Source organism: Ranitomeya imitator, chromosome 1 (assembly GCF_032444005.1).
Source record: "Ranitomeya imitator isolate aRanImi1 chromosome 1, aRanImi1.pri, whole genome shotgun sequence".
In the NCBI taxonomy this organism is placed as follows: Eukaryota; Metazoa; Chordata; class Amphibia; order Anura; family Dendrobatidae; genus Ranitomeya; species Ranitomeya imitator.
The window spans coordinates 833,917,127-833,940,928 of record NC_091282.1 but is presented as its reverse complement, the minus strand read 5'-3'; the positions used below and the strand labels follow the sequence as shown (position 1 = coordinate 833,940,928).

Here is a 23,802-nt window from a genome sequence, read left to right as displayed (position 1 = left end):
TTTGTGTTAGAGTTTGTGTTAGAGTTTGTGTTATAGGGTTAGGGTTGGGGGATAGCTTATAAGTGTGTATTCTTGTGTTTTTCTATAAAAACGCATGCGTTTGAAAACGCATGCAAACGCATGTGCTTAAAAACGCATGCGTTTACATAGACATCAATGGGGTTTTTTACCGCGAAAAAACGCATGCGTTTTTTTCGTGGCAAAAAAACGCCGCTAAACGCCGCTAAAATTACTACATGTTGCATTTCTGCAACAAAACGCATGCTGTAAAAAAACGCATGCGTTGCAAAAACGCGTCAAAACGCATGCAAAAAAACGCATGCGTTTTTAATGTTAAGTATAGGAGAAACAAACGCATGCGGTTTTTTTGCGTTTTTTACCGCAAAAACGCAAAAAAAAAACGCAAATGTGAAACCACCCTAAGTAAAAAAAAAACAAAAAAAACATTTTCAAAATATTTTTACAAAAATCACAAAATAATAATAAAAAATATATATACAGTGGCCAAAATAATTATTTGATACACTGCTAATTTTACACATTTTCCCACCTACAAAGAATGGAGAGGTCTGTAATTTTTATTGTAGGTACACTTCAACTGCCAGAATCTGTGCAGATAGGAGAATGGTTCCTGTCTGAAGCTCGCCATCCTATTAAGGACAATTGGAGTTATTTCTAAGTCCCCGATGAACCCTCAGGGAAGGATGCATGGGGGAGAAACGCGTCGGGACAGTGAGAGCTGGTGTATCGTCACAGCTGTTTGAAGGGACTTGTTGGGAAGTGATAAGCTAAGTGACCAAATCTATGAGCTATGATTCTACACTTTATTTGCACACTCAGCACTTTATAATATGAGGTATCTGAGATGCACACTATAAACAGGAGAATATTGTTTTCTTTGAGAAAGATGAGAATGATTTTTTGGTCCAATAACTATTTGGATCTGGAGTGCATAATTGATTGATTTTTTCTTGTGATACCCAGAAGGGCAGCTTAGACTTAGTATAGCCACTGATCTTCCGGCTCCATAGTCTGACTATACGTCATATGCAATAAAGCTCTAATTAATACCAATGTCAGAGACTAGGTTTCACTGGAGCAGGAGGTTAGAATTATAAGATTGAGATTGGATTAGAGCCATATAGTAGTGCTGACTGTGGTTATGCAATAGATGTAGATCTAATTTGATCTACAATCAATTGTTCTTGTACCTGTGATTGTGATAGACGGAGGGATTGCCTAGGGATTGAAGGGACAGCTGCCGTTGAGCGGGGGCGCCACATCGCAAATTAGGGTGCCAACCTTTGCTGACAGGAAGGTTATCAGACTTCAGGGCCTATTAGGGACTGGGAAGGTATATTATACATTGTATATTATTTTTTCATATTTTTCATTTTTTATCACTTTTTCATTTTTTCATTTTTCTTTTGGTATATTCTTCCCTATATGGTCCGTTACCCTGATTGCTGGGCTGAGAATCCCTGGTGGGATGTTTTTAATCTATTTTCTTGATTGTTGGTATTACCTGTGGTTATTAATAAAGATTCATGTTTTAGGGGTAGTTTTCTGTTTGGTGGTGTTGTTAGTATACTCTCCTACTCTCCTTTGTGATTTAGTTGAATAGTTGGACTACATATATATATATATATATATATATATATATATATATATATATGTACAGTATGTATATGTATATATATGTATATTTTATACCCATAAATTTGTATTTTTATGTAGAAAAAAGAAACAAAAAATATACCGTACATGTTTGGTATCACCACGTCCAGCAAGCAACCCAACCATAAGACTGTCACACTAGTTAACCCTTTTAGTGAAAACCGTAAGAAAATAAATAAAAAATGAGGCAAAAACTATGTTTTCTCGTCATACCACCAAACAAAAAGTAGAATAAAACACAATCAAAAAGACGAATACAAATAAAAATGGTATAGCTGAAAATGTCATCTTGTCCTACAAAAAACAAGCCACCAAACAGCTCCATCATTGAAAAAATAAAAATGCTATAGCTCTCAGAATACAATAATGCAAAAATAATTATTTTTTCTTTAAAATTATTTTTTATTCTGTAAAAGAGTAAAAATGTAAGCTGCCTTATCAATTTTATCACCTGAATTGATGTTTTTAGTTAATTCTGCCTTCCAAAAATCAAAACAGAAAGCGATTAAAAAATGATAAGGTACCAATAAAAACTCGTCCCACAAAATAAAGTCCTGACATGACACTGTGACGTTACTTTTTTTACAATAAAAAGTGTCTTTAAGTCTACGTTCACATTAGCGTTGTGTGCCGCTGCGTCGGCGACGCAGCACACAACGCACGCAAAAACGCACCAAAACGCGCGCAAAACGCTGCGTTTTGCGACGCATGCGTAGTTTTTTGCCGAAATTTGGACGCAAGAAAAATGCAACTTGTTGCGGCAAAAAAGACGCATCCGTCGCACAACGCAACAAACAAAAACGCATGCGTCCCCCATGTTAAATATAGGGGCGCATGACGCATGCGTCGCCGCTGCATCGCCCGACGCAAACCCCGACGCAAACTAGCATAACGCTAGTGTGAACGTAGCCTTAGTGTGTGACAGCAGCCAAACATAAAAAAGCAATATGAATCTGGTATCACTGCGACCCGAACAAAAAAGTTGACTAATCACTTATACCATATGAGGAATGGCATAAAAAATATAGAAAACCAATTCTTCACCTGCTGTTAATGTGTTCATTCCACTTCGCAAACATCGCAGTAAGGCTCGGCTCCCATTTATCCTGCTCTCTACATTGAGCGCTAACACTGGGTTTTAAGTGTAAATCTCTGAAATGCGTGATTCAGACAGAACTCCCGGCGGAAGATTCTCCAAGAATGAGACATATGGGATGTCATCTGGCATGTGGTCCGGTGGTGTCCATCTTTTTTGGCGTGAATAAAAGCACAGTTAACCACAGTTTTGTGCACTTCTGAAAAGAAGAACAATGCTGGACACAGGCCATATGAAGTCCAGAGTAACTCTGCTGCCTCATTTTAGTGACTGGATCATTTAGGAGTTTCATCTAAATCACGTCACGCGGAGATTTAAATGGAAACCCCAATGAACTGTAAGTGCTTAGCATAAAGGGCAAGATAAATGTAATCGCAAATGTTATTTAAAATTTTCCCTACAGTTCACTGTGAGAATTTTTTATGGTGAACTGTGGTGAACTCAATTAGCTCAGCACTGCAGCATGGGACTTTTTCTCACTGTGCTAGCGGTGATTTCACTGAGGTCACTGCAGTTCATTGTTCCAGCTCACAGTGAAGTGAGCTGAGAATGCAGCCTCAGGGACGAGCGGTAACCTTGACAACGTCACCGCTAGTCACTGAGGCTGCGCTCGTAGAAGTTTACTCTCCCGTGGTTTCAGTCTGGACAGTCGCATCTTGGCTCCATGTACATGGATTACAGCGTGGGACATGTTCACTTTGGACAGGTAAGGGATATAGTTTTTTTCATTTTTTGTTATTTTTACAGGAGACCAGGGCTTCAATGTAATAGGCATTAGGTGAGTATTATTGTTGTTTAGTATTTTCTATTTTTAAAGTGGATGAGGGCTTCAATGGAATGGACATATGGTGAATATATATTTTTTGTTTTTATTTTTAAATAAAAAGGTAAAATGGTATGCATTTCTATTTGAAATAAAGGACTTTATTCTGTGTGTTTAGTTACTATATAACTATAGGATCTGCGTCTAATAGACACCTCTCCATTACTATTCCGTGAGCTTGATGTCAATACAGACGACGTGTATGACCGACAGTAAACTTTTTACTGCCAGTCACAGCTGCTGGCTGATGCTGTCATGTAATGACCTTACCACCAATCAGAGCCACAAGTGTTTCTCATGTTGTCATGCACATAACACTCGATGTTTGGGGTGCTGAACCTGAACTTCCTGGAGAAGTCCTTGTTTGAGGTCCATGCCTGAACAGTAGGTGTTAGGTGCCAACCCCGAACCTTACTGTCCAGGTTCGCCAATTTCTATTTACCACACTTCTAGATAAGTTCCTTGAGGGGTTTAGTTTCCAAAATGGGTTTCCACTCTTTAGGCACATCAGGAGCTCTTCAGATGCAACCTAGCATCCGCTAATGATTCCAGACAATTTTGATTTTTTTAGTTAAATGGTGCTTCTTCCGTTCCAAGCCCTGCCATGTGCCCAAACAGTATTTTCCCTCCACATATGGGGTATCGACGTACTCAGGTGAAATTGCACAACTAAGTGTACAGTGCATCTTCCCCTGTTACCTGTGTGAAAATACAAAATTTGGGGCTAAAACAACATTTTATGGGCAAAAATGATTTTTTATTTTCTCGGCTAAATATTATAAAATTCTGTGAAGTACCTGGGGATTCAAGGTTCTCACCACACACCTATACCATATAAATTCCTTGAGGGGTCTAGTTTAAAAATCAGGTGACTTATGGGGGAATTTCTATTGTTTGAGCACATCAGGGGCTCTGCAAATGCGACATGGCATCCGCTATCTATTCCAGACAATTTTGTGCTTGAAAATTCAAATGTTGCTCCTTCCCTTCCAAGCCCTGTCGTGTGCCCAAACAGTGGTTTTCCAACACCTATGGGGTATTTGCATACTCTGGAGAAATTGCTCAACAAATTGTATGCTGCCTTTTTTCCTGTTAAAAAAAATTCCTGTTAAAAAAATTTGGGCTAAAGTAACATTTTTATGGAAAAAAGTCACATTTTCATTTTTTCCTTCCACATTGCTTTAGTTACTGTGAAGCTCCCGAAGGTTTAATAAATTTCTTAGATGTGATTTTGAGCACCTTGAGGAGTTCAATTTTTAGAATGGTGTCACTTTTGGATATTTTCTGTCACATAGGGCCCTCAAAGTCACCTAAAATGTGATGTGGTCCCGAAAAAAATGGTTTTGTAAGTTTTGTTGAAAAAAATAGAAATTGCTGTTCAAATTTTAACCCTTCTAACTTCCTAACAAAAGCATAATTTTTTGAAAATCGTGCTGCTGTTAAGTAGATATATGGTACTTGTAATTTATTAACTATTTTGTATGACATAACTCTGGTTTAAGGGCATAACAATTAAAATTAGAAAATTTCTAAATTTCCAAATCTTCCCACACAAACACAAGTCAAGTCAGAACATTTTTACCATTATTATGAAATACAGTATGTTGCGAAAAAAACAGTCTCTGAATCAATGGGATATGTTGATGCATTCCAGAGTTATAACCTTTTAAATTGACACTGTTCAGAATTGAAAAATTTGGCTTGGTCATAAAGGTGAAAACTGGCTTGACTGGTGAAGGGGTTAAGGCCTGTTCAAAAAGCAAAGCTTTCATGTTGATTGTTTTTTTTTCCTTTAGACAATTTTGTTAAATGTATACCCATGTCTAAAGTGACAGCCCTTAAAGAAGTATTTTCTGAATTGAGAGTTATTCTCAGACCATACCTTATTTATCTTTGGTGTCAATTTTTTGAGAGCCCTTATTGAAAGATACCTGTTTTTCTCAAAATTTCCCAATAGTTGCTGCCCTTTCACTGAATTTGAACTAGAGAAAGATCTATTAAGTTTTTGCTGCAAGGCTTTGAATAGTTACGTCCCTGTACTGACAAAAGGTGGATCTCCTGGAAACAAAGTTTACTGGATATGTGTTGCAGAATATTGTTTTCTTCTTGCTACAAAACAAAACAATGTGTCCAAAATAATTTGTGTATAAAGTTTTCGCTAAATTGGCTTATATGTATTCTTCTTTTCTATTTCATATAGACTCGATGGTGGGCGATTCTCCTCATTATATTAACACTTGGAGCCATGATGGCTGGGACCATATTTATATTTGGCCGGACTCTGGACTCCAGTACAGGTAACAATGAGAATTCTTAAAAGGATTGTGCCATAGATGTAAGTTTTCACCTACATTCAAGATAGCTAATAACTTGCTGATCATTAGGACTCATCCCAAGTCTGAGAACAAGGCTCTGACAGAATATTTCTTTAGACTTATATATTACATAAAGACCTTCAAAGACCTTCCATATGGTGTTCAAAGTGTGTAGACTTGCATGCTCAGTCACTCTCCTTACAGTCAGTTCTCTGCATAGCAATCTTATGTTCAGGTGGTCAGCCCTAGTTTTCAGTGAAGAAGTGCCTCCCCAGTTGTATGGCAATATAGCACTAGGATTACATTTTCAGCTGCCAGAAGGGGAAGAAGACAAATACTGTCCAGAGCCCTGCCCCACCAGCTCAAAACATAAGATTAGTAAAGTTTAACAATTTAATCCAAACTAATAATAATAATGGACATTAAATATTACAACTCCTCACCATTTTCATTTTTTTGTCATTGAATAATAAAGATTTTTATTTACATACCTATAATATATCAGTGGCACTGTTACTTGACTTTCACTTGTTAGCTTTAGAAAGAAAGCAAGAAACTCACATAAGTTTTCATATGATTAAGCTTGGTTTTATTTTTGACACTTTTTTATACTTATAAAATTGTTAATCTGTTTTTTTTTCTAGTACAAAAAACAACAAAGCCAACTAGTAGAGCTAATTCTAGAAGATCCAGGACCGACCATCAAGGACCTATTAGTGAGCAGGAAGAAGAATTATATATGTCTTCCATTTATGTGCAGTCAGAGACCAGAATCTAAAATAACAGTCTATATTGTAGAGAATCTCTAATGTGAAAGTAAAAGTTAAGGAAAGTCAGCTGAGCCTTTTGGTATATTGCTAAGATGCCAGAAGACCATTTCTTCACAATGATTTTATTCAGTAATTGACGTAAAAAGCCGCTGAACCGAACAAAAGACTCATAGAATGATTGACAGTTTTTGTATATATACTGAGATGGGATATCGTATTAAACTGAAAAAACAAAACAAAACACTATAAGTGTTATAAAGCTGAAAACTATATACAGTCATGGCCAAAAGTATTCACACCCCTGCAATTCTGTCAGATAATACTCAGTTTCTTCCTGAAAATGATTGCAATCACAAATTCTTTGGTATTATTATCTTCATTTAATTTGTCTTAAATGAAAAAGCACAAAAGAGAATGAAGCAAAAAAGCAAAACATTGATCATTTCACACAAAACTCCAAAAATGGGCCAGACGAAAGTATTGGCACCCTCAGCCTAATACTTGGTTGCACAACCTTTAGCCAAAATAACTGCGACCAACCGCTTCCGGTTACCATCAATGAGTTTCTTACAATGCTCTGCTGGAATTTTAGACCATTCTTCTTTGGCAAACTGCTCCGGGTCCCTGATATTTGAAGGGTGCCTTCTCCAAACTGTCATTTTTAGATCTCTCCACAGGTGTTCTATGGGATTCAGGTCTGGACTCATTGCTGGCCACCTTAGAAGTCCAGTGCTTTCTCTCAAACCATTTTCTAGTGCTTTTTGAAGTGTGTTTTGGGTAATTGTCCTGCTCGAAGACCCATGACCTCTGAGGGAGACCCAGCTTTCTCACACTGGGCCCTGCATTATGCTGAAACATTTGTTGGTAGTCTTCAGACTAGATAACGCCATGCACACGGTCAAGCAGTCCAGTGCCAGAGGCAGCAAAGGAACCCCAAAACATCAGGGAACCTCTGCCATGTTTGACTGTAGGGACCGTGTTCTTTTCTTTGAATGCCTCTTTTTTTCTCTTGTAAACTCTATGTTGATGCCTTTGCCCAAAAAGCTCTACTTTTGTCTCATCTGACCAGAGAACATTCTTCCAAAACGTTTTAGGCTTTTTCTGGTAAGTTTTGGCAAACTCCAGCCTGGCTTTTTTATGTCTCGGGGTAAGAAGTGGGGTCTTCCTTGGTCTCCTACCATACAGTCCCTTTTCATTCAGATGCCGAAGGATAGTACGGGTTGACACTGTTGTACCCTCGGACTGCAGGGCAGCTTGAACTTGTTTGGATGTTAGTCGAGGTTCTTTATCCAACATCCGCACAATCTTGCGTTGAAATCTCTTGTCAATTTTTCTTTTCCGTCCACATCTAGGGAGGTTAGCCACAGTGCCATGGGCTTTAAACTTCTTGATGACACTGCGCACGGTAGACACAGGAACATTCAGGTCTTTGGAGATGGACTTGTAGCCTTGAGATTGCTCATGCTTCCTCACAATTTGGTTTCTCAAGTCCTCAGACAGTTCTTGGTCTTGTTTCTTTTCTCCATGCTCAATATGGTACTTACAAGGACACAGGACAGAGGTTGAGTCAACTTTAATCCATGTCAACTGGCTGCAAGTGTGATTTAGTTATTGCCAACACCTGTTAGGTGCCACAGGTAAGTTAGAGGTGCTGTTAATTACACAAATTAGAGAAGCATCACATGATTTTTCAAAGGGTGCCAATACCTTTGTCCACCCCCTTTTTTATGTTTGGTGTGATATTATATCCAATTTGGCTTTAGGACAATTCTTTTTGTGTTTTTTGAACACAATGAATGAAGATAATAATACCAAATAATTTGTGTTTGCAATCATTTTCAGGAAGAAACTGAGTATTATCGGACAGAATTGCAGGGGTGTGAATACTTTTGGCCATGGCTGTATATATATATATATATATATATATATATACGGTATATATATATATATGTATATATATATACCGTATATATATATATATATATATATATGTGTGTATATATATATATATATATATATATATATATATATATATATACCATATATATTGTAGCAAGTCTGGTGGTGGTGCATTAGTGAGTCAGCTGTGGGAAGCTGACCAGAGTGGATTGTATTGGAACTGGAGAAAGAGACAAGCCAGAATTTCACTCTGAGAAGAGACTGCACAGGTCATGTTCATCAAACTGCAAGTATCAGTGGTTGCTATGGACAATAGTTGTCCTGTTTGACTAGATTGGGACTAGTTCAGCCGTGTATCAGTAGCCAGGGTCTTTGTTGTTTAGTTACCGCCTGCACAGGGCTAGGAATTTGTTTATTGTTTTGTTTTGTACTGTGCAACCAGTGAAAAATAAATGTCACATTGTTTTAATACAAGAATCCAGTTCTTGTATGAACGCTACCTACTGCCTACCTGAGAGCGTGAATCAATACAATTGGTGGATAAATGCAAGTGTGAAATCCCAGAAAGTGCAGGCTATTGCAGTGCAAAGACTGGATATAGGCAGCTACAACATTAAAACATAATGTGAAGGGCTGTGGAGACACAAGGATCAGTGGGTGTTCTAGTATGCTAGCCAAAACTGCATGGGCCATCGATCATCCCACCGAACGCCTGCTCTCCGTTTACCATGGGCACAATACTACTCAGACACCACAGGGTGAGAGTAAAATAGTGTGACAACATTTTATTGAACCACAAAACAGGCAATTAACACATAGTACTGTCCAATCCTTCCACTGACTTGCCTGGACTTGCTGTGACTTCAGAGATTTCAGGGCTGACTACCCCCACCTGTGGCACACAGATAGGATTTAACAACATGCTTAAGAAGCTGACAGTCCATTGAGGTACAAGGCCAGGTGGCCGGAGGGTCATATCCTGGCTTCTCTGAACATCCTGGCTTTGCCAAATGTTTCAATGGGGCTCAGGTGACCGGTGGGTCCAAATCCTGACTACTCCAAACATATCCATGACTCAGTAATGGTCAATGAAGCAGATCTGTATTCTTTCAACTGGGGCCATGGTCAAATCTGTGTCCCTCATGATGGAGCCAGGATCTGGCAGCTATCCTGTAGAGTGCTCCTGGCTGTGGTTTTGTAAAGAGTCTCTGATTCTTTGGTCTATGGATCTCTTGGCTGTCTGGATGTCTTGGCTGTCTGGTTGAATATTGTTAGAGGCATATCCCACTTACTGTTATCCTTCAAGCCAGCATCCAGAGGTCAAGTGGAAGATGTGATGAGGTTAACTCGCATTATCTGACTATTTACTCCATTTTCATAGTTTTTATAAATAATAATAATAATAATAATAATAATAATAATAATAAGACCAAGAAAGAGCTTTTTTGGTAAAGAATATAATTCTACTGTTTACTGTAAATGGAATGAGGCCTACAAATAAAATAACACAGTAGTTACAGTCAAATATGATGGCGGTTCAAAGATATTTGAGGGTTGCCTTCACTGTGTGCAATGCCTCAAGAAATGTGAAAATTCCCAAATGATTTTGGGTCCCAATGTAGTGCCAAGTGTCAGTAACCTGGGCTTGCATCCTAGATCATGAATCTTCCAGCAGGACAATGACCCTCAAAATACTTCAAGAAGCACCCAAAAATGGATGAAAACAAAGTGATGGAGAGTTCTGAAGAGGTAATTCCAGCTTCAGTTGCGTAAGGTCTTCCACCACCACCTCTTACATACAGATGGTACAGAGAAACTGTGAATGGATACATTAAATCAATTAATTTTGCCTGCTTTGATAAATTTCTGAGTACAGATTACCGTAAAATACACAAATCTGTCAATGAGTCCATGGAAAAAAGCAGATTATAATTTATAAGGCAATAATCCCTGACTAGATGCTTATAATACGCTATCCCTACTTAGCGGTATTATTGCAGAATATAGAATGGATTTGAATCATCCCCGAATAGATTTTTTTCTTGTATATGACAGCAACAAGCTTTGGAGGAAAGCAAGCAACCCCGCCTACTTTGATGAATTTCTGAGTACAGATCACCGTAAAAAAATTGAATTTGTCAATGAATGCATGAAAAAAGCAATCAAGTTATGGACTGTGGAAGAGATGCTTGTGACCAGAAGGAACACTCATTTCCAGCAGATGATACCTAGCACCTATCTCTACACTAAACACAGCTAACATTGGTATTAATTTCAACATGTTTTTATTGGAATTTTTAACTGTAAAAAAAGAATACACATTGGAAACATATTCCCTTGCGGGGGGATTTTTGGCTTATCATAAGAAACATATAACTGACATAGGGAAAGACAATACAGTGACAGCAAGAGGATAAAACAGTAGGGAAAGAAAGTATTAAATCCAAAGTAAACATTGTAGTATCATTATTACCCTAGTTTCAATGATACTTCCAGTCCAATCTCACCCACACGGCGAACCAAGGACAAATACAGATTGATTATATATTGAAGTTCTAGATCTAATTCCCCATTTCCCCTGTCCGAAGATGTTACGGTGAAAGACGTAAAATCTGGTCCATTTGTGTATTAGATTCCAAATCTATCCATGGTCTCAAAATCTTAAAGAACTGATCCCATATGTCATTTCTAGTAGCTTCAATGAATTCATAAAGCATAATATTATTATTATTTATTATTATATTATTATAGCACCATTTATTCCTTGGCGCTTTACATATTATTCATCCTTTCTTTAACAAGCAGAAATGACAGCGTTGGGGATTTCCATTTTGCTGCTATATGAATTTTGGTAGCCATGAAAAGAAAATTTACTAATTTATGAAGACCTTTAGGAAGAGACGAGTGCCTTGCCCCAAGGAGGAAAACGGCAGGATCCAGAATAATTTTCTTGCCTATCAATTGATTCACCATGAGATTCACTCTATGACAGAGCCGAGACTGCTGGACAAGTCCACCAGATGTGTTTCATGTCCTCAGGTAGACCACAGCCTCAAAAAAACGTGCAGCTGAAATATTTGTATATGTACTGTAAAGTTTAGTTGTCACTAGGTAGGTTCTGTGGAGGACTTTCAATGAGGTCTCCACAAGGGGCGATTGGTGGCTTCCCTTGGACAATGTATCACAACAAAATCTCCAATCCTTCAATGGCAAATCGAATCCATCTCCTCCTCCCACTGTATCATGAATTTCAATTTTGTCTCATCATGAGGTGGGTTAATAATTGAGTATATTAAAGATATTGTTCCTCTTCCCATTGGGTCACTGATGCATTTTGCTCAAAACTAGACACACGTAGGGAGTTTTTGTTTGGAAGAATACTATACTACTGGCAAAGTGGAAGACCTGGTTTATGTGCATGGTCTCTCCAACTGGAGGCTCATAATTCCAAACAAATTCCAGCCTATCCAGTAAAATGTTAAATGGAGAGCACAAGTGTTTTAATGTAGTAATCCCCTGTAGGATCCACCATGTAAACATATTTGTGTTGAGGCCCAGTAAGAACATCGGGTTGCATACGATGGAGGTTAAAAGGGAAGGTTCAGATTGTAGCTTATATTTAAATCTAGCTTTCCTCCAAAGAATAAGAGAATGGGCTGTAAAGGGTGCCGTTAGGTTTATATCTTTTTGGATTTTCTCTGTAGACCACATTAGAACGGGTAATGGGAATAGGTTAATGAGAGGAGACTCTAAATGGACCCATCTTGGTTTATGATTTTGAGAACAGATATATGTCAGTTGTGCTATTTGGGCAGATTTAAAATAAAGTGCAAAGTTCGCAAGTGATATACCCTCTAGTCTTCTATGGAAAAACATTACTTTTTGTGTAATTCTAGCTTTCTTTCCTTGCCATATGAATCTGTTAATAGTGGAGTATAATTTGGAAAATGTCTTGGCTGGTATTGCTATTGGTAACGAAGTGCTTCAGATTTGTTAATATTAATTTTGAGTCCCGAAATATCTCCGAATTCATGGAGCAATGAAAATAGATTAGGGAGGGTAGTGTGGGTGTTAGTAATAGTTAAAAGGAGGTCATCTGCGAAAAGACTAACTTTGTATTGATCGCCCAAATTTGTGAGTCCTGTTATGTTCAGATTTGTCCTAATAGCTTTGGCTAAGGGATCTATAGTTAATGTGAAAAGGGCTGGGGAAAGTGGACACCCCTGCTTAGTGCCACGTTGTATAATTATAGGTGTGGGGCTTGTTGTTGGAAGTTTAAAATATGCTGTGGGAAGATCGTACAATAATTTAAGACACACAATGAGTTCGGGGGTAAAACCAAATTTAGAGAGAACTGTAAATAGATATGTCCATGATAACGAGTCAAAAGCCTTTTCAATATCTAAGGGTAGGAATAGGAGCTGTTCCTTACATAGGTTTCCCATGTGAATGACATTGAGATTACGTCGAATGTTATCCGGGGTCTGTCTTGTTGGTATGAATCCTACCTGGTCTCGGTGGATAAGAGAAGGTAGCAATTTGTTTAGTCTACTGGTAATAATTGCTGTGAAAATTTTTAAATCTATGTTTAGTAGAGAAATGAGCCTATAATTCTTAGTCAAGAGATGGTCTCTTTTGGGTTTGGGTATTACAGTGACATGAGCAACAAAAAATTCTGGGGGCATTTGTGAGCCATGAAAAAAAGCATCGCAAAAGCCTTTGATGTGAGGCATGAGGATCTCATAAAAATTTTTAGAATATGCTGCCGTAAGACCATCAGGCCCGTGTTAGGACTGGCGGAACGCACCAAGACAGGTGACGAAGATGCGTTCGCAGTCCGGGGTCCACCGTGCAGGTGAGAACCTGCTGCTAGCAATTTGCAGACTCTATAGCGGTACACTAAAGTAAACACGCGTGGGTTAAACCTCACCCAGCGTGAGGAAAGCGATCCTGTTAATTCACAGGACCGCAATACCGCACTAGAGAGCGAGCAAGTGGCCAGCGGACTTAACCCCAGAAGGGATTGAAGCCCGATTAGGCCCTTGCTGGCACAACACCGCAACTGGGTGTGTAGAGAACCTTCAGAAATATAAGCGCACAAGTGCGCGAGCGATGCCGCACTAACGGACGCCACTAACCACCCAGACTTGGGTATGGAAAGCGCAAGGCAGGCGCACGGCGCCGTACTGGCAGGCACAGCTACAGGACGCTGTGATGTGTGTTTAGTGTAGTAGGCTAAGTCGGGCGCTAGATAGCAGCCGTACACCTTCCGCGAACAGACATTCAATAGGGAAGGGGTAACCAAGAACGACTTGCACTCACACATACACACATATCAATTGTAAGACAATACTAGCGCATGGCCGTGCGGTCATGCGCAGTTTATATAGCTGCAGCACAGGAAATGGCTACAGAACTTTTGCCCTTCTAGGACCTGCCAAGAGGACCAATGGAATGTGCCGCAGAGCCTGAGCACATGACCCTCGATCTCCAACGGGAGATCTTGCCCTGGGCATGCTCAGTGTGTGCAGATAAGGACTTAGTCCCAGAGAAGTCCGCTCGCTGCTGACCAGAATAGGCTTCAAAGGCAGAAGCTGGAGAAGCAGCAATAACTCTTCTCACAGAGTCAGACTGAGCGAGACGCTGGGATCGACGTCCCTGCTGAGCAGACTCCACTGCGGCTGGAGGGGAATGGGAGACCGCAGCGGAGACGGATCGAGATTCCCCCTGTGCAGCAGAGGAAACTCGACTCCTAACATTACCCCCCCTCCTAGGGCCCCCCCCTCCTTGGGCCTCGCTACGCTCGAAGGCAGCAATGAGCTGTGGGGCCCGAATGTTTTCAGCAGGCTCCCAAGACCTGTCCTCTGGACCATAACCCTTCCAATCCACCAAATAAAACTTTTTGCCGCGTACCACCTTGCACCCTAAAATAGCGTTCACCTCGTAATCGTCCGTAGACGAACCCGATGTCCCGGCAGATGACTCGGAAAACCGGGACATGTATACGGGTTTCAAGAGGGACACATGAAAGGTGTCGGTGATACCCAAGCGTGGAGGAAGAGCCAGGTGGTAGACCACGGGATTAACCTGCTCGAGGACCTTGAATGGGCCCAAGTAGCGAGGAGCAAACTTAGTGGACTCAACTCGCAGCCTGATGTTACGGGCGGAGAGCCACACCAAGTCGCCAGGAGCAAAGGCCGGGGCAGGGCGCCGATGTGCATCGGCGGAGGACCTCATTCTCTCCTTCGAGGCCCGAATGGCATCCTGAGTGCGGTCCCAAATGTCCCGTGCCTCCACTGCCCAGTCTGCCACCCTGGAGTCAGCAGAGGACACGGGCATAGGCACAGGAACCCGCGGATGCTGGCCGTAATTAAGGAGGAAAGGAGTCTGACCGGTGGAATCGGCTACAGCGTTATTAAGGGCGAACTCTGCCCATGGTAATAAAGATGCCCAGTCATCCTGCCTGGCAGAAACAAAATGTCGCAGATATGTGACCAGAGTCTGATTGGCCCTCTCTACCAACCCATTCGTCTCGGGATGATATGCGGAAGAGAGATTTAACTCAATGCTGAGAAGACGACAAAGCTCTCTCCAGAACCGAGACGCAAACTGGGGACCCCGGTCACTGACAATTTTGTCTGGCATGCCGTGTAGGCGGAAGATGTGTCTTATGAACAACGCTGCCAAGGCCCGTGCAGAAGGTAACCGTGGGAGCGGCACCAAGTGCACCATTTTCGAGAAATGATCGGTAATTACCCAAATGACGGTACAGCCGCGAGACTTGGGCAAACCCACTACAAAGTCCATCCCGACCATCTCCCAGGGCCTGTCTGCCACCGGCAAGGGATAGAGTAACCCAGACGGCCGTTGTCGAGGAGACTTATTTTTGGCGCATGAGACACACGCCAGAACGTAATCCCTGACATCTCGCAGCATATGCGGCCACCAGTACGTCCTCGCCAGCAGCTCAGATGTCCTTTTAGTCCCAAAGTGTCCACCCACCCTGGAGGAATGAGCCCAAGAGAGAACCTCCGGTCGCAAATTTATGGGCACAAAAGTCTTGCCTGGAGGCACAGACTCAAGCGACACCGGAGCCACGGTTCTCAAGCTCTCAGAAGGAACAATAAGCCGAGGCTCTCCTTCCTCCTCCTCAGATGACACAACAGAGCGAGAAAGAGCATCAGCTCGAATGTTCTTCTCCCCAGCGACATAATGGAGGGTGAAGTGGAATCGGGAGAAGAATAAGGACCATCTGGCCTGGCGAGAATTTAGCCTCTGGGCTGTTTGCAAATATAGCAAATTTTTATGGTCTGTAAATACTTGAAAGGGAAAACGAGCCCCCTCCAAGAGATGTCTCCACTCAGAGAAAGCCAGCTTCATCGCTAGCAACTCCCTGTCCCCGATGGAATAATTCCTCTCCGCTGGTGTGAAGGTCTTGGAGAAGAAAAAGCACGGATGCTTCCGACCTTGAGCATCCTTCTGGAAGAGGACTGCTCCAGCACCAACGGAAGAGGCATCCACCTCCATTATAAACGGCTTATCGACATCGGGACGATGTAGGATGGGAGCGCTAGCAAAATGAGACTTAGTAGAAGAAAAGGCCCTGGAGACCTCTTCAGACCACACTTTGGGATTTGCTCCCTTCTTGGTGAGGGCTACCAAGGGAGCTACCAAAGTTGAGAAATGGGGGATGAACTGGCGGTAATAATTAATGAACCCCATAAAGCGCTGCACCGCTTTAAGTGAATGGGGTTCTTGCCAGTCCATCACAGCCTGTAGTTTGGCAGGATCCATAGCCAATCCTTGGGCAGAGATGATATAGCCCAAGAAAGGTAAAGACTCCTGCTCAAACACACACTTCTCCAACTTTGCGTAAAGAGAGTTTGCCCGTAAGAGGTCGAAGACTCTGCCAACATCTCTCCGGTGGGAGTCAATATCTGGAGAGAAGATGAGAATATCATCCAGATAGACTACGACCGAGGTGGAAAGCATATCCCGGAAGATGTCGTTGACAAAGTCTTGGAAAACGGCTGGGGCATTACAGAGCCCGAAGGGCATCACCAGATACTCATAATGCCCATCTCTGGTGTTAAACGCCGTCTTCCATTCGTCCCCCTCACGAATGCGAATCAGGTTATAAGCTCCCCGCAGGTCTAATTTGGTAAATACCTTAGCTCCCCGTAGCCTATCAAAAAGCTCAGAAATCAGGGGCAGCGGGTACTTATTTTTAACGGTGATGGCGTTAAGACCCCTGTAGTCTATGCAAGGACGCAACTCTCCATTCTTCTTCTGTACGAAGAAGAACCCTGCCCCAGCTGGTGACACTGACTTCCTAATAAATCCTCTTGCCAAATTCTCCTGGATGTATTGGGACATAGCCTCCGTTTCCGGGAGAGAGAGGGGATAGACACGTCCCCGAGGAGGTTCTGCTCCAGGCAAGAGATCTATAGGACAGTCATAGGGACGGTGAGGCGGAAGGGTCTCCGCGGCTTTTTTGGAAAAGACGTCTGCATAAGACCAATAGTGTTTGGGGAGAGTAGAGAGATCTGCGGGTATCTCAGTGGTGGAAACCTGAACGCACTCTTTCACACATCTGCCCTTACAGGATTCACTCCAACCCAATATCCTCCCAGAGGTCCACTCAATATGTGGGGAGTGGAAACGAAGCCAGGGCATTCCCAGCAGAATCTCATCCATTCCCTCGGGAAGGACAAGAAGGGAAATAGTCTCCTGGTGGGATGGGGACATGGCTAACGTGAAAGGGACAGTCTGATGTGTGATCTGTAATGGAAGTGTCGACCCATTCACCACTCTCACGGTTACTGGTTTGGCTAGCATAGCCAGAGGTATTGCGTGGCGCTGAGCAAAAGCAGAAGACATAAAATTTCCCTCTGCTCCTGAATCCACACAAAGCTCTACTGTAAGAGTGGATATGCCTAACAGGATTGTCCCTTTAAAGGACAATTTTGAGGAAAATGCCGCGGTGTCCAGTGAACCTCCTCCAATGGACACTAGACGCGATCGTTTTCCCGACCGCCGTGGACATTTATTAGCGAAATGTCCCGGTTGCTGGCAATTTTTACATAGCACAGGTACTCGAGCGGTCTGAGACCTAGATCCCGCTCGAGAAACCTCCATGGCCTCATGGGAGTCGGACGCCATAACAGGAGATTCTAGAGGTTTGGCAAAGATGGGAGCCAGCCGAAACCTCTGCCTACACTGGGTCCGCTCCAACCTCCGCTCGTTAAAACGGAGATCGATGCGGGTAGCTATAGTAATAAGCTCCTCCAGTGTGGCGGGAATCTCCCTGGTGGCCAAGGCGTCCTTCACATGATCTGCCAGTCCTTTCCAGAACACCGGAATAAGGACTTTATCCGGCCATTCCAGCTCAGAAGCTAGAGTCCGGAATAGGATGGCAAACTGGCTGACCATGGACGAAGCCTGAGTAATTGCCAACAATTGGAGCGCGGTATCGTGGGTGACACGAGGTCCCAGAAAGACCTGCCTCAGAGCGTCCAGGAAGATAGGAGCACTCTGCACCACACGATCACCACGTTCCCAAAGCGGCGTTGCCCACTCCAACGCCCTGCCCGACAAGAGAGATATAATGAATCCCACTTTCGCCCGTTCCGTAGGAAAACGTGCAGCCAGCAGCTCGAGATGTATGGAGTAGAGTTGAGCGACCTTGACCTTTTTAGAGTCGAGCCGGGTTTTGCGAAACCCGACTATGTCCAAAGTCGGGTCGAGTGAAATCGGCCGATTATGACGTAAAGTCGGGATCGACCGAAACACGAAACCCAATGCAAGTCAATGGGGCAGCATAGTCGGCAGTGAGTGGGGGCCAGGAAAACACCTAGAGTGGCCATTTTAATGTCAAAACCATCCATTCTTCTTAATGAAGCTTGTCAAGCGTAATTTACCTTATAATAATTGGAAGGCATTTGAAATTGGGGGTCATTTGGCTAAAGTTGTGGGGGGTAGGGCTGGTTCAAGTAATTAGTGGGCCCAGGAAATCTGGACCACGTCACGGCAGTGGAGCAGGGAGAGGTAAGTATTTCAACTTTGCAAGTGCTGTGAACCTGAGCAAGCAGGGGGGGCCCACTCGTTGGCATTGGCACTGGCACAGGGCCCCTCAAAGTACAGCGGTGTGTTTGCACGGCGGGGGCGCCTCCCACCGGCAGCAACACTTTTGCGTACTATGAGAGGCCCTGTGCCAGTGACGTCGCCAACTAGTATTCCTCCCCCCACCTGATGAAGGAACCTGCACTTTCATCTGCACCTTCCTCTTTGTCCCCGTGTAAGGTGGTATGGTATGCGGGAAGAGCAACCTGACTTTCAGCAGGGTCACAATGTTGTTGTGTAGCGTGCACGGGGAATGTTGCGTTATGGGTCAATGTACCAGCAGACTCATCTATCACTGGCTGGGCAATGGGCACGATGAAGTGGAAACACAGATATAGGCCCAAAGAAGAAAGTGGGCTAAATGCAGTTCAAAATTGGTAACACAGGAATAACCAGGGGGCATTGCAGTGGAGGACAACTGGAATGAGAGGCTGACACAGAGAGTAGGGCCAAATCAGTAAGTAGTCGAAATGCAGTTCAAAATTGGCAACCGTAGTAAACAGGCGGCACAGCTTTGTTCAGTGGAGGAGAACAGCAAGGAGTGGCAGACACCGATAGTAGGCCCCAAACCAACTAGTACGCCAAATGCAGTTGTTCCATTTAACCACAATTTAATGAGAGCCTGAAGATAGAAGCTCAGGAAAGGCAACCTGGGGAACACCTTGGAGTGTAACACACCATCTCTCTCCACCCCATACCCATTTTGTATGGCCTAATGCAGTGTACTTTTCTACAACTACTAAACGAGAGTCGGAAGACCGAAGCAATGGCAAGGAAACCTGGGGAACACCTTAGAGTGTAACACACCCTCTCTCTACACCCCATACCCAATTTGAAGGTCTAATGCAGTGTAGTTTCCAAGAACTACTAAACGAGAGCCGGAAGATCGAAGCTCAGGAAAGGCAACCTGGGGAACACCTTGGAGTGTAACACACCCTCTCGCTACACCCCATACCCAATTTGAAGGCCTAATGCAGCGTAGTTTCCAACAACTACTAAACGAGAGCCGGAAGATCGAAGCTCAGGAAAGGCAACCTGGGGAACACCTTGGAGTGTAACAAACCCTCTCTCTACACCCCATACCCAATTTGTAGGCCTAATGCAGCGTAGTTTCCGACAACTACTAAACGAGAGCATGAAGATCGAAGCTCAGGAAAGGCAACCTGGGGAACACCTTGGAGTGTAACACACCCTCTCTCTACACCCCATACCCAATTTGTAGGCCTAATGCAGCGTAGTTTCCGACAACTACTAAACGAGAGCATGAAGATCGAAGCTCAGGAAAGGCAACCTGGGGAACACCTTGGAGTGTAACACACCCTCTCTCTACACCCCATACCCAATTTGTAGGCCTAATGCAGCGTAGTTTCCGACAACTACTAAACGAGAGCCGGAATATCGAAGCTCAGGAAAGGCAACCTGGGGAACACCTTGGAGTGTAACACACCCTCTCTCTACGCCCCATACCCAATTTGTAGGCCTAATGCAGCGTAGTTTCCGACAACTACTAAACGAGAGCCGGAATATCGAAGCTCAGGAAAGGCAACCTGGGGAACACCTTGGAGTGTAACACACCCTCTCTCTACACCCCATACCCAATTTGAAGGCCTAATGCAGTGTAGTTTCCAAGAACTACTAAACGAGAGCCGGAAGATCGAAGCTCAGGAAAGGCAACCTGGGGAACACCTTGGAGTGTAACACACCCTCTCGCTACACCCCATACCCAATTTGAAGGCCTAATGCAGCGTAGTTTCCAACAACTACTAAACGAGAGCCGGAAGATCGAAGCTCAGGAAAGGCAACCTGGGGAACACCTTGGAGTGGAACACACCATCTCTCTACACCCCATACCCAATTTGAAGGCCTAATGCAGAGTAGTTTCCAAGAACTACTAAACGAGAGCCGGAAGATCGAAGCTCAGGAAAGGCAACCTGGGGAACACCTTGGAGTGTAACACAACGTCTCTCTACACGACGGAAGGGCTGATTCTTAGGAAGGAAGGCTGTTGGAAATAAGCATTGCGCGTCCGAGGGTGATTATATTCTTATTAGGTATATACTCACCCTCGGACGCGCCCTGCTTCTTTATTTGGAATGAATGTTTATTTGCAATGTGGTGTTGACTTTCTCTATTATTTTGGTAATTAATGATTTTATTATTTTCATTATTTTGCATCTTCTCGGCAATAATATAAAGAAGACGCGACAGGACAACACTCGGTGGATGCCATATGTGTGTTTTCAATTTAAAAAAACTTTCAGTTAACTACTTGCAGGAGAAAGTAATTGTAGCTGGTGGCCATTTTTAGTACTGTACCAGATTTTAGTTGTGTGTTTGTTTTTAATGTTAAAATGTCTGCATTTGATATCTCACCAGTATTTTCTTTTTTATAAGCAAAATACTTATTTTTATATTTTCTGATGTTGGTTCCAGGGGTACACGGCCAGCAGTGCCCTGGTCAGTGTAGTAGTAGTTGAAAGAATGGACCGCAGACAGGCATCGAAGGCCTAAAATAATAACACATGGCTGTAGGCAATTTTAAATTGGTTCCAGGGGTACACGGACAGCAGTGGTGTGGTCAGTGGAGGCCTAGTGGAAGGAGTGACCGCAGACAGGCATCGAAGGCCTAAAATAATAACACATGGCTGTAGGCAATTTTAAATTGGTTCCAGGGGTACACGGGCAGCAGTGACCTGGTCAGTGTAGTAGTAGTTGAAAGAATGGACCGCAGACAGGCATCGAAGGCCTAAAATAAAAAAATTGGGCTGGCTGTAGGCAATTTTAAATTGGTTCCAGGGGTACACGGGCAGCAGTGGTGTGGTCAGTGGAGGCCTAGTGGAAGGAGTGACCGCAGACAGGCATCGAAGGCCTAAAATAATAACACATGGCTGTAGGCAATTTTAAATTGGTTCCAGGGGTACACGGGCAGCAGTGACCTGGTCAGTGTAGTAGTAGTTGAAAAAATGGACCGCAGACAGGCATCGAATGCCTAAAATAATAACACATGGCTGTAGGCAATTTTAAATTGGTTCCAGGGGTACACGGGCAGCAGTGACCTGGTCAGTGTAGTAGTAGTTGAAAGAATGGACCGCAGACAGGCATCGAAGGCCTAAAATAAAAAAATTGGGCTGGCTGTAGGCAATTTTAAATTGGTTCCAGGGGTACACGGACAGCAGTGGTGTGGTCAGTGGAGGCCTAGTGGAAGGAGTGACCGCAGACAGGCATCGAAGGCCTAAAATAATAACACATGGCTGTAGGCAATTTTAAATTGGTTCCAGGGGTACACGGGCAGCAGTGACCTGGTCAGTGTAGTAGTAGTTGAAAGAATGGACCGCAGACAGGCTTAGAAGGCCTAACATAACAAACTTGGGCTGGCTGTAGGCACTTTTAAATTGGTTCCAGGGGTACACGGGCAGCAGTGGTCTGGTCAGTGGAAGTCTAGTGGAAGGAGTGACCGCAGACAGGCTTCCAAGGCCTAACATAACAAACTTGGGCTGGCTGTAGGCACTTTTAAATTGGTTCCAGGGGTACACGGGCAGCAGTGGTCTGGTCAGTGGAAGTCTAGTGGAAGGAGTGACCGCAGACAGGCTTCCAAGGCCTAACATAACAAACTTGGGCTGGCTGTAGGCACTTTTAAATTGGTTCCAGGGGTACACGGGCAGCAGTGGTCTGGTCAGTGGAAGTCTAGTGGAAGGAGTGACCGCAGACAGGCTTCCAAGGCCTAACATAACAAACTTGGGCTGGCTGTAGGCACTTTTAAATTGGTTCCAGGGGTACACGGGCAGCAGTGGTCTGGTCAGTGGAAGTCTAGTGGAAGGAGTGACCGCAGACAGGCTTCGAAGGCCTAACATAACAAAATTGGGCTGGCTGTAGGCACTTTAAATTGGTTCCAGGGGTACATGGGCAGCAGTGTATGGTCAGTGGAAGTCTAGTGGAAGGAGTGACGGCAGACAGTCTTCGAAGGCCTAACATAACAAAATTGGGCTGACTGTAGGCACTTTTAAATTGGTTCCAGGGTAACACGGCCAGCAGTGGCCTGGTCAGTGTAGTAGTTGTAGAAAGAAGGGACCGCAGACAGGCTTCGAAGGCCTAACATAACAAAAATGTCAAAACAATGGTATTGTCAGTGCCAGGCATTGAAGGATGTCAGCGGCTAGACTACACATTGGTGAAGCTGTGAGAGATAATTTTGCTAGTGGTAGAGCACTGTTTGAGCTGGGGGGGGGAACTGTCTTGTGGCCGGCGGTACAGGCACAGGGCCCCTCATATTACAACGGTGTGTCTGACGTTGGGTGCGCACCACCACCGCCAGAGACACTTTATTGTACTATGAGGGACCCAGTGGCAGTGCCGTCGACCAAAAGCGGCCACACCCACCTCTTCAGACAAACAGCACTCTCAAGGGTCCAAGCGCAAAGTGGCGATAGCACGGCCCCGTGTGGGGAGTTTGGCCATTTCGTGAGGTGGAAACATGTCGTATGCTGGACAATCAGGTGAAGAAAATTACGAGATTGGAAAAGTCATTCAGAATAGTCCACAGGCAAGACCTTTTCATAGGAAAGCTAGGTGTCAGCCGGGCAGGGTGGGGCAAAAGATTTTGAAATCCAGTTGTGGTTCATTTTAATGAAGGTTAGATCATCTACATTTTGGGTAGCCAGACGAGTCCTTTTTTCTGTTAGTATTGAACCTGCAGCACTGAATACTCTTTCTGATAGGACACTAGCTGCCGGGCAAGCAAGCTCCTGCAATGCATATTCTGCCAATTCTGGCCAGGTGTCTAATTTGGATGCCCAGTAATCAAATGGGAATGACGGTTGAGGGAGAACGTCGATAAGGGATGAAAAATAGTTTGTAACCATACTGGACAAATGTTGTCTCCTGTCACTTTGAATTGATGCTGCAGTACCTGTCCTGTCTGCGGTCATAGAAAAATCACTCCACAACCTGGTCAGAAAACCCCTCTGGCCAACGCCACTTCTGATTTCTGCCCCTCTAACACCTCTGGTCTGCTGGCCCCTGGAGCTCGTGTGAGAACGATCACGGGCGCTGTGTGCAGGGAATGCCAGAAGCAAACGGTCAACAAGAGTTGATTGTTTTGTT

The 23,802-nt window shown here is 43.5% G+C and overlaps 1 protein-coding gene across 4 annotated transcripts in view; it reads left to right on the top strand.

Annotated features, from left to right (window-relative positions):
- LOC138650175 (disintegrin and metalloproteinase domain-containing protein 10-like) overlaps positions 1-8,527 on the top strand; it is a 196,252-nt gene extending 187,725 nt beyond the window's left edge. For all 4 annotated transcript variants that reach the window (XM_069740618.1, XM_069740619.1, XM_069740617.1 and 1 more), the window contains 2 exons: positions 5,797-5,893; positions 6,556-8,527. In XM_069740618.1, coding sequence (XP_069596719.1) covers positions 5,797-5,893; positions 6,556-6,689 — 231 coding nt within the window. In that variant the 3' untranslated portion in view covers positions 6,690-8,527. The remainder of the gene's footprint in view (positions 1-5,796; positions 5,894-6,555) is intronic.
- Positions 8,528-23,802: the final 15,275 nt, after the last annotated feature.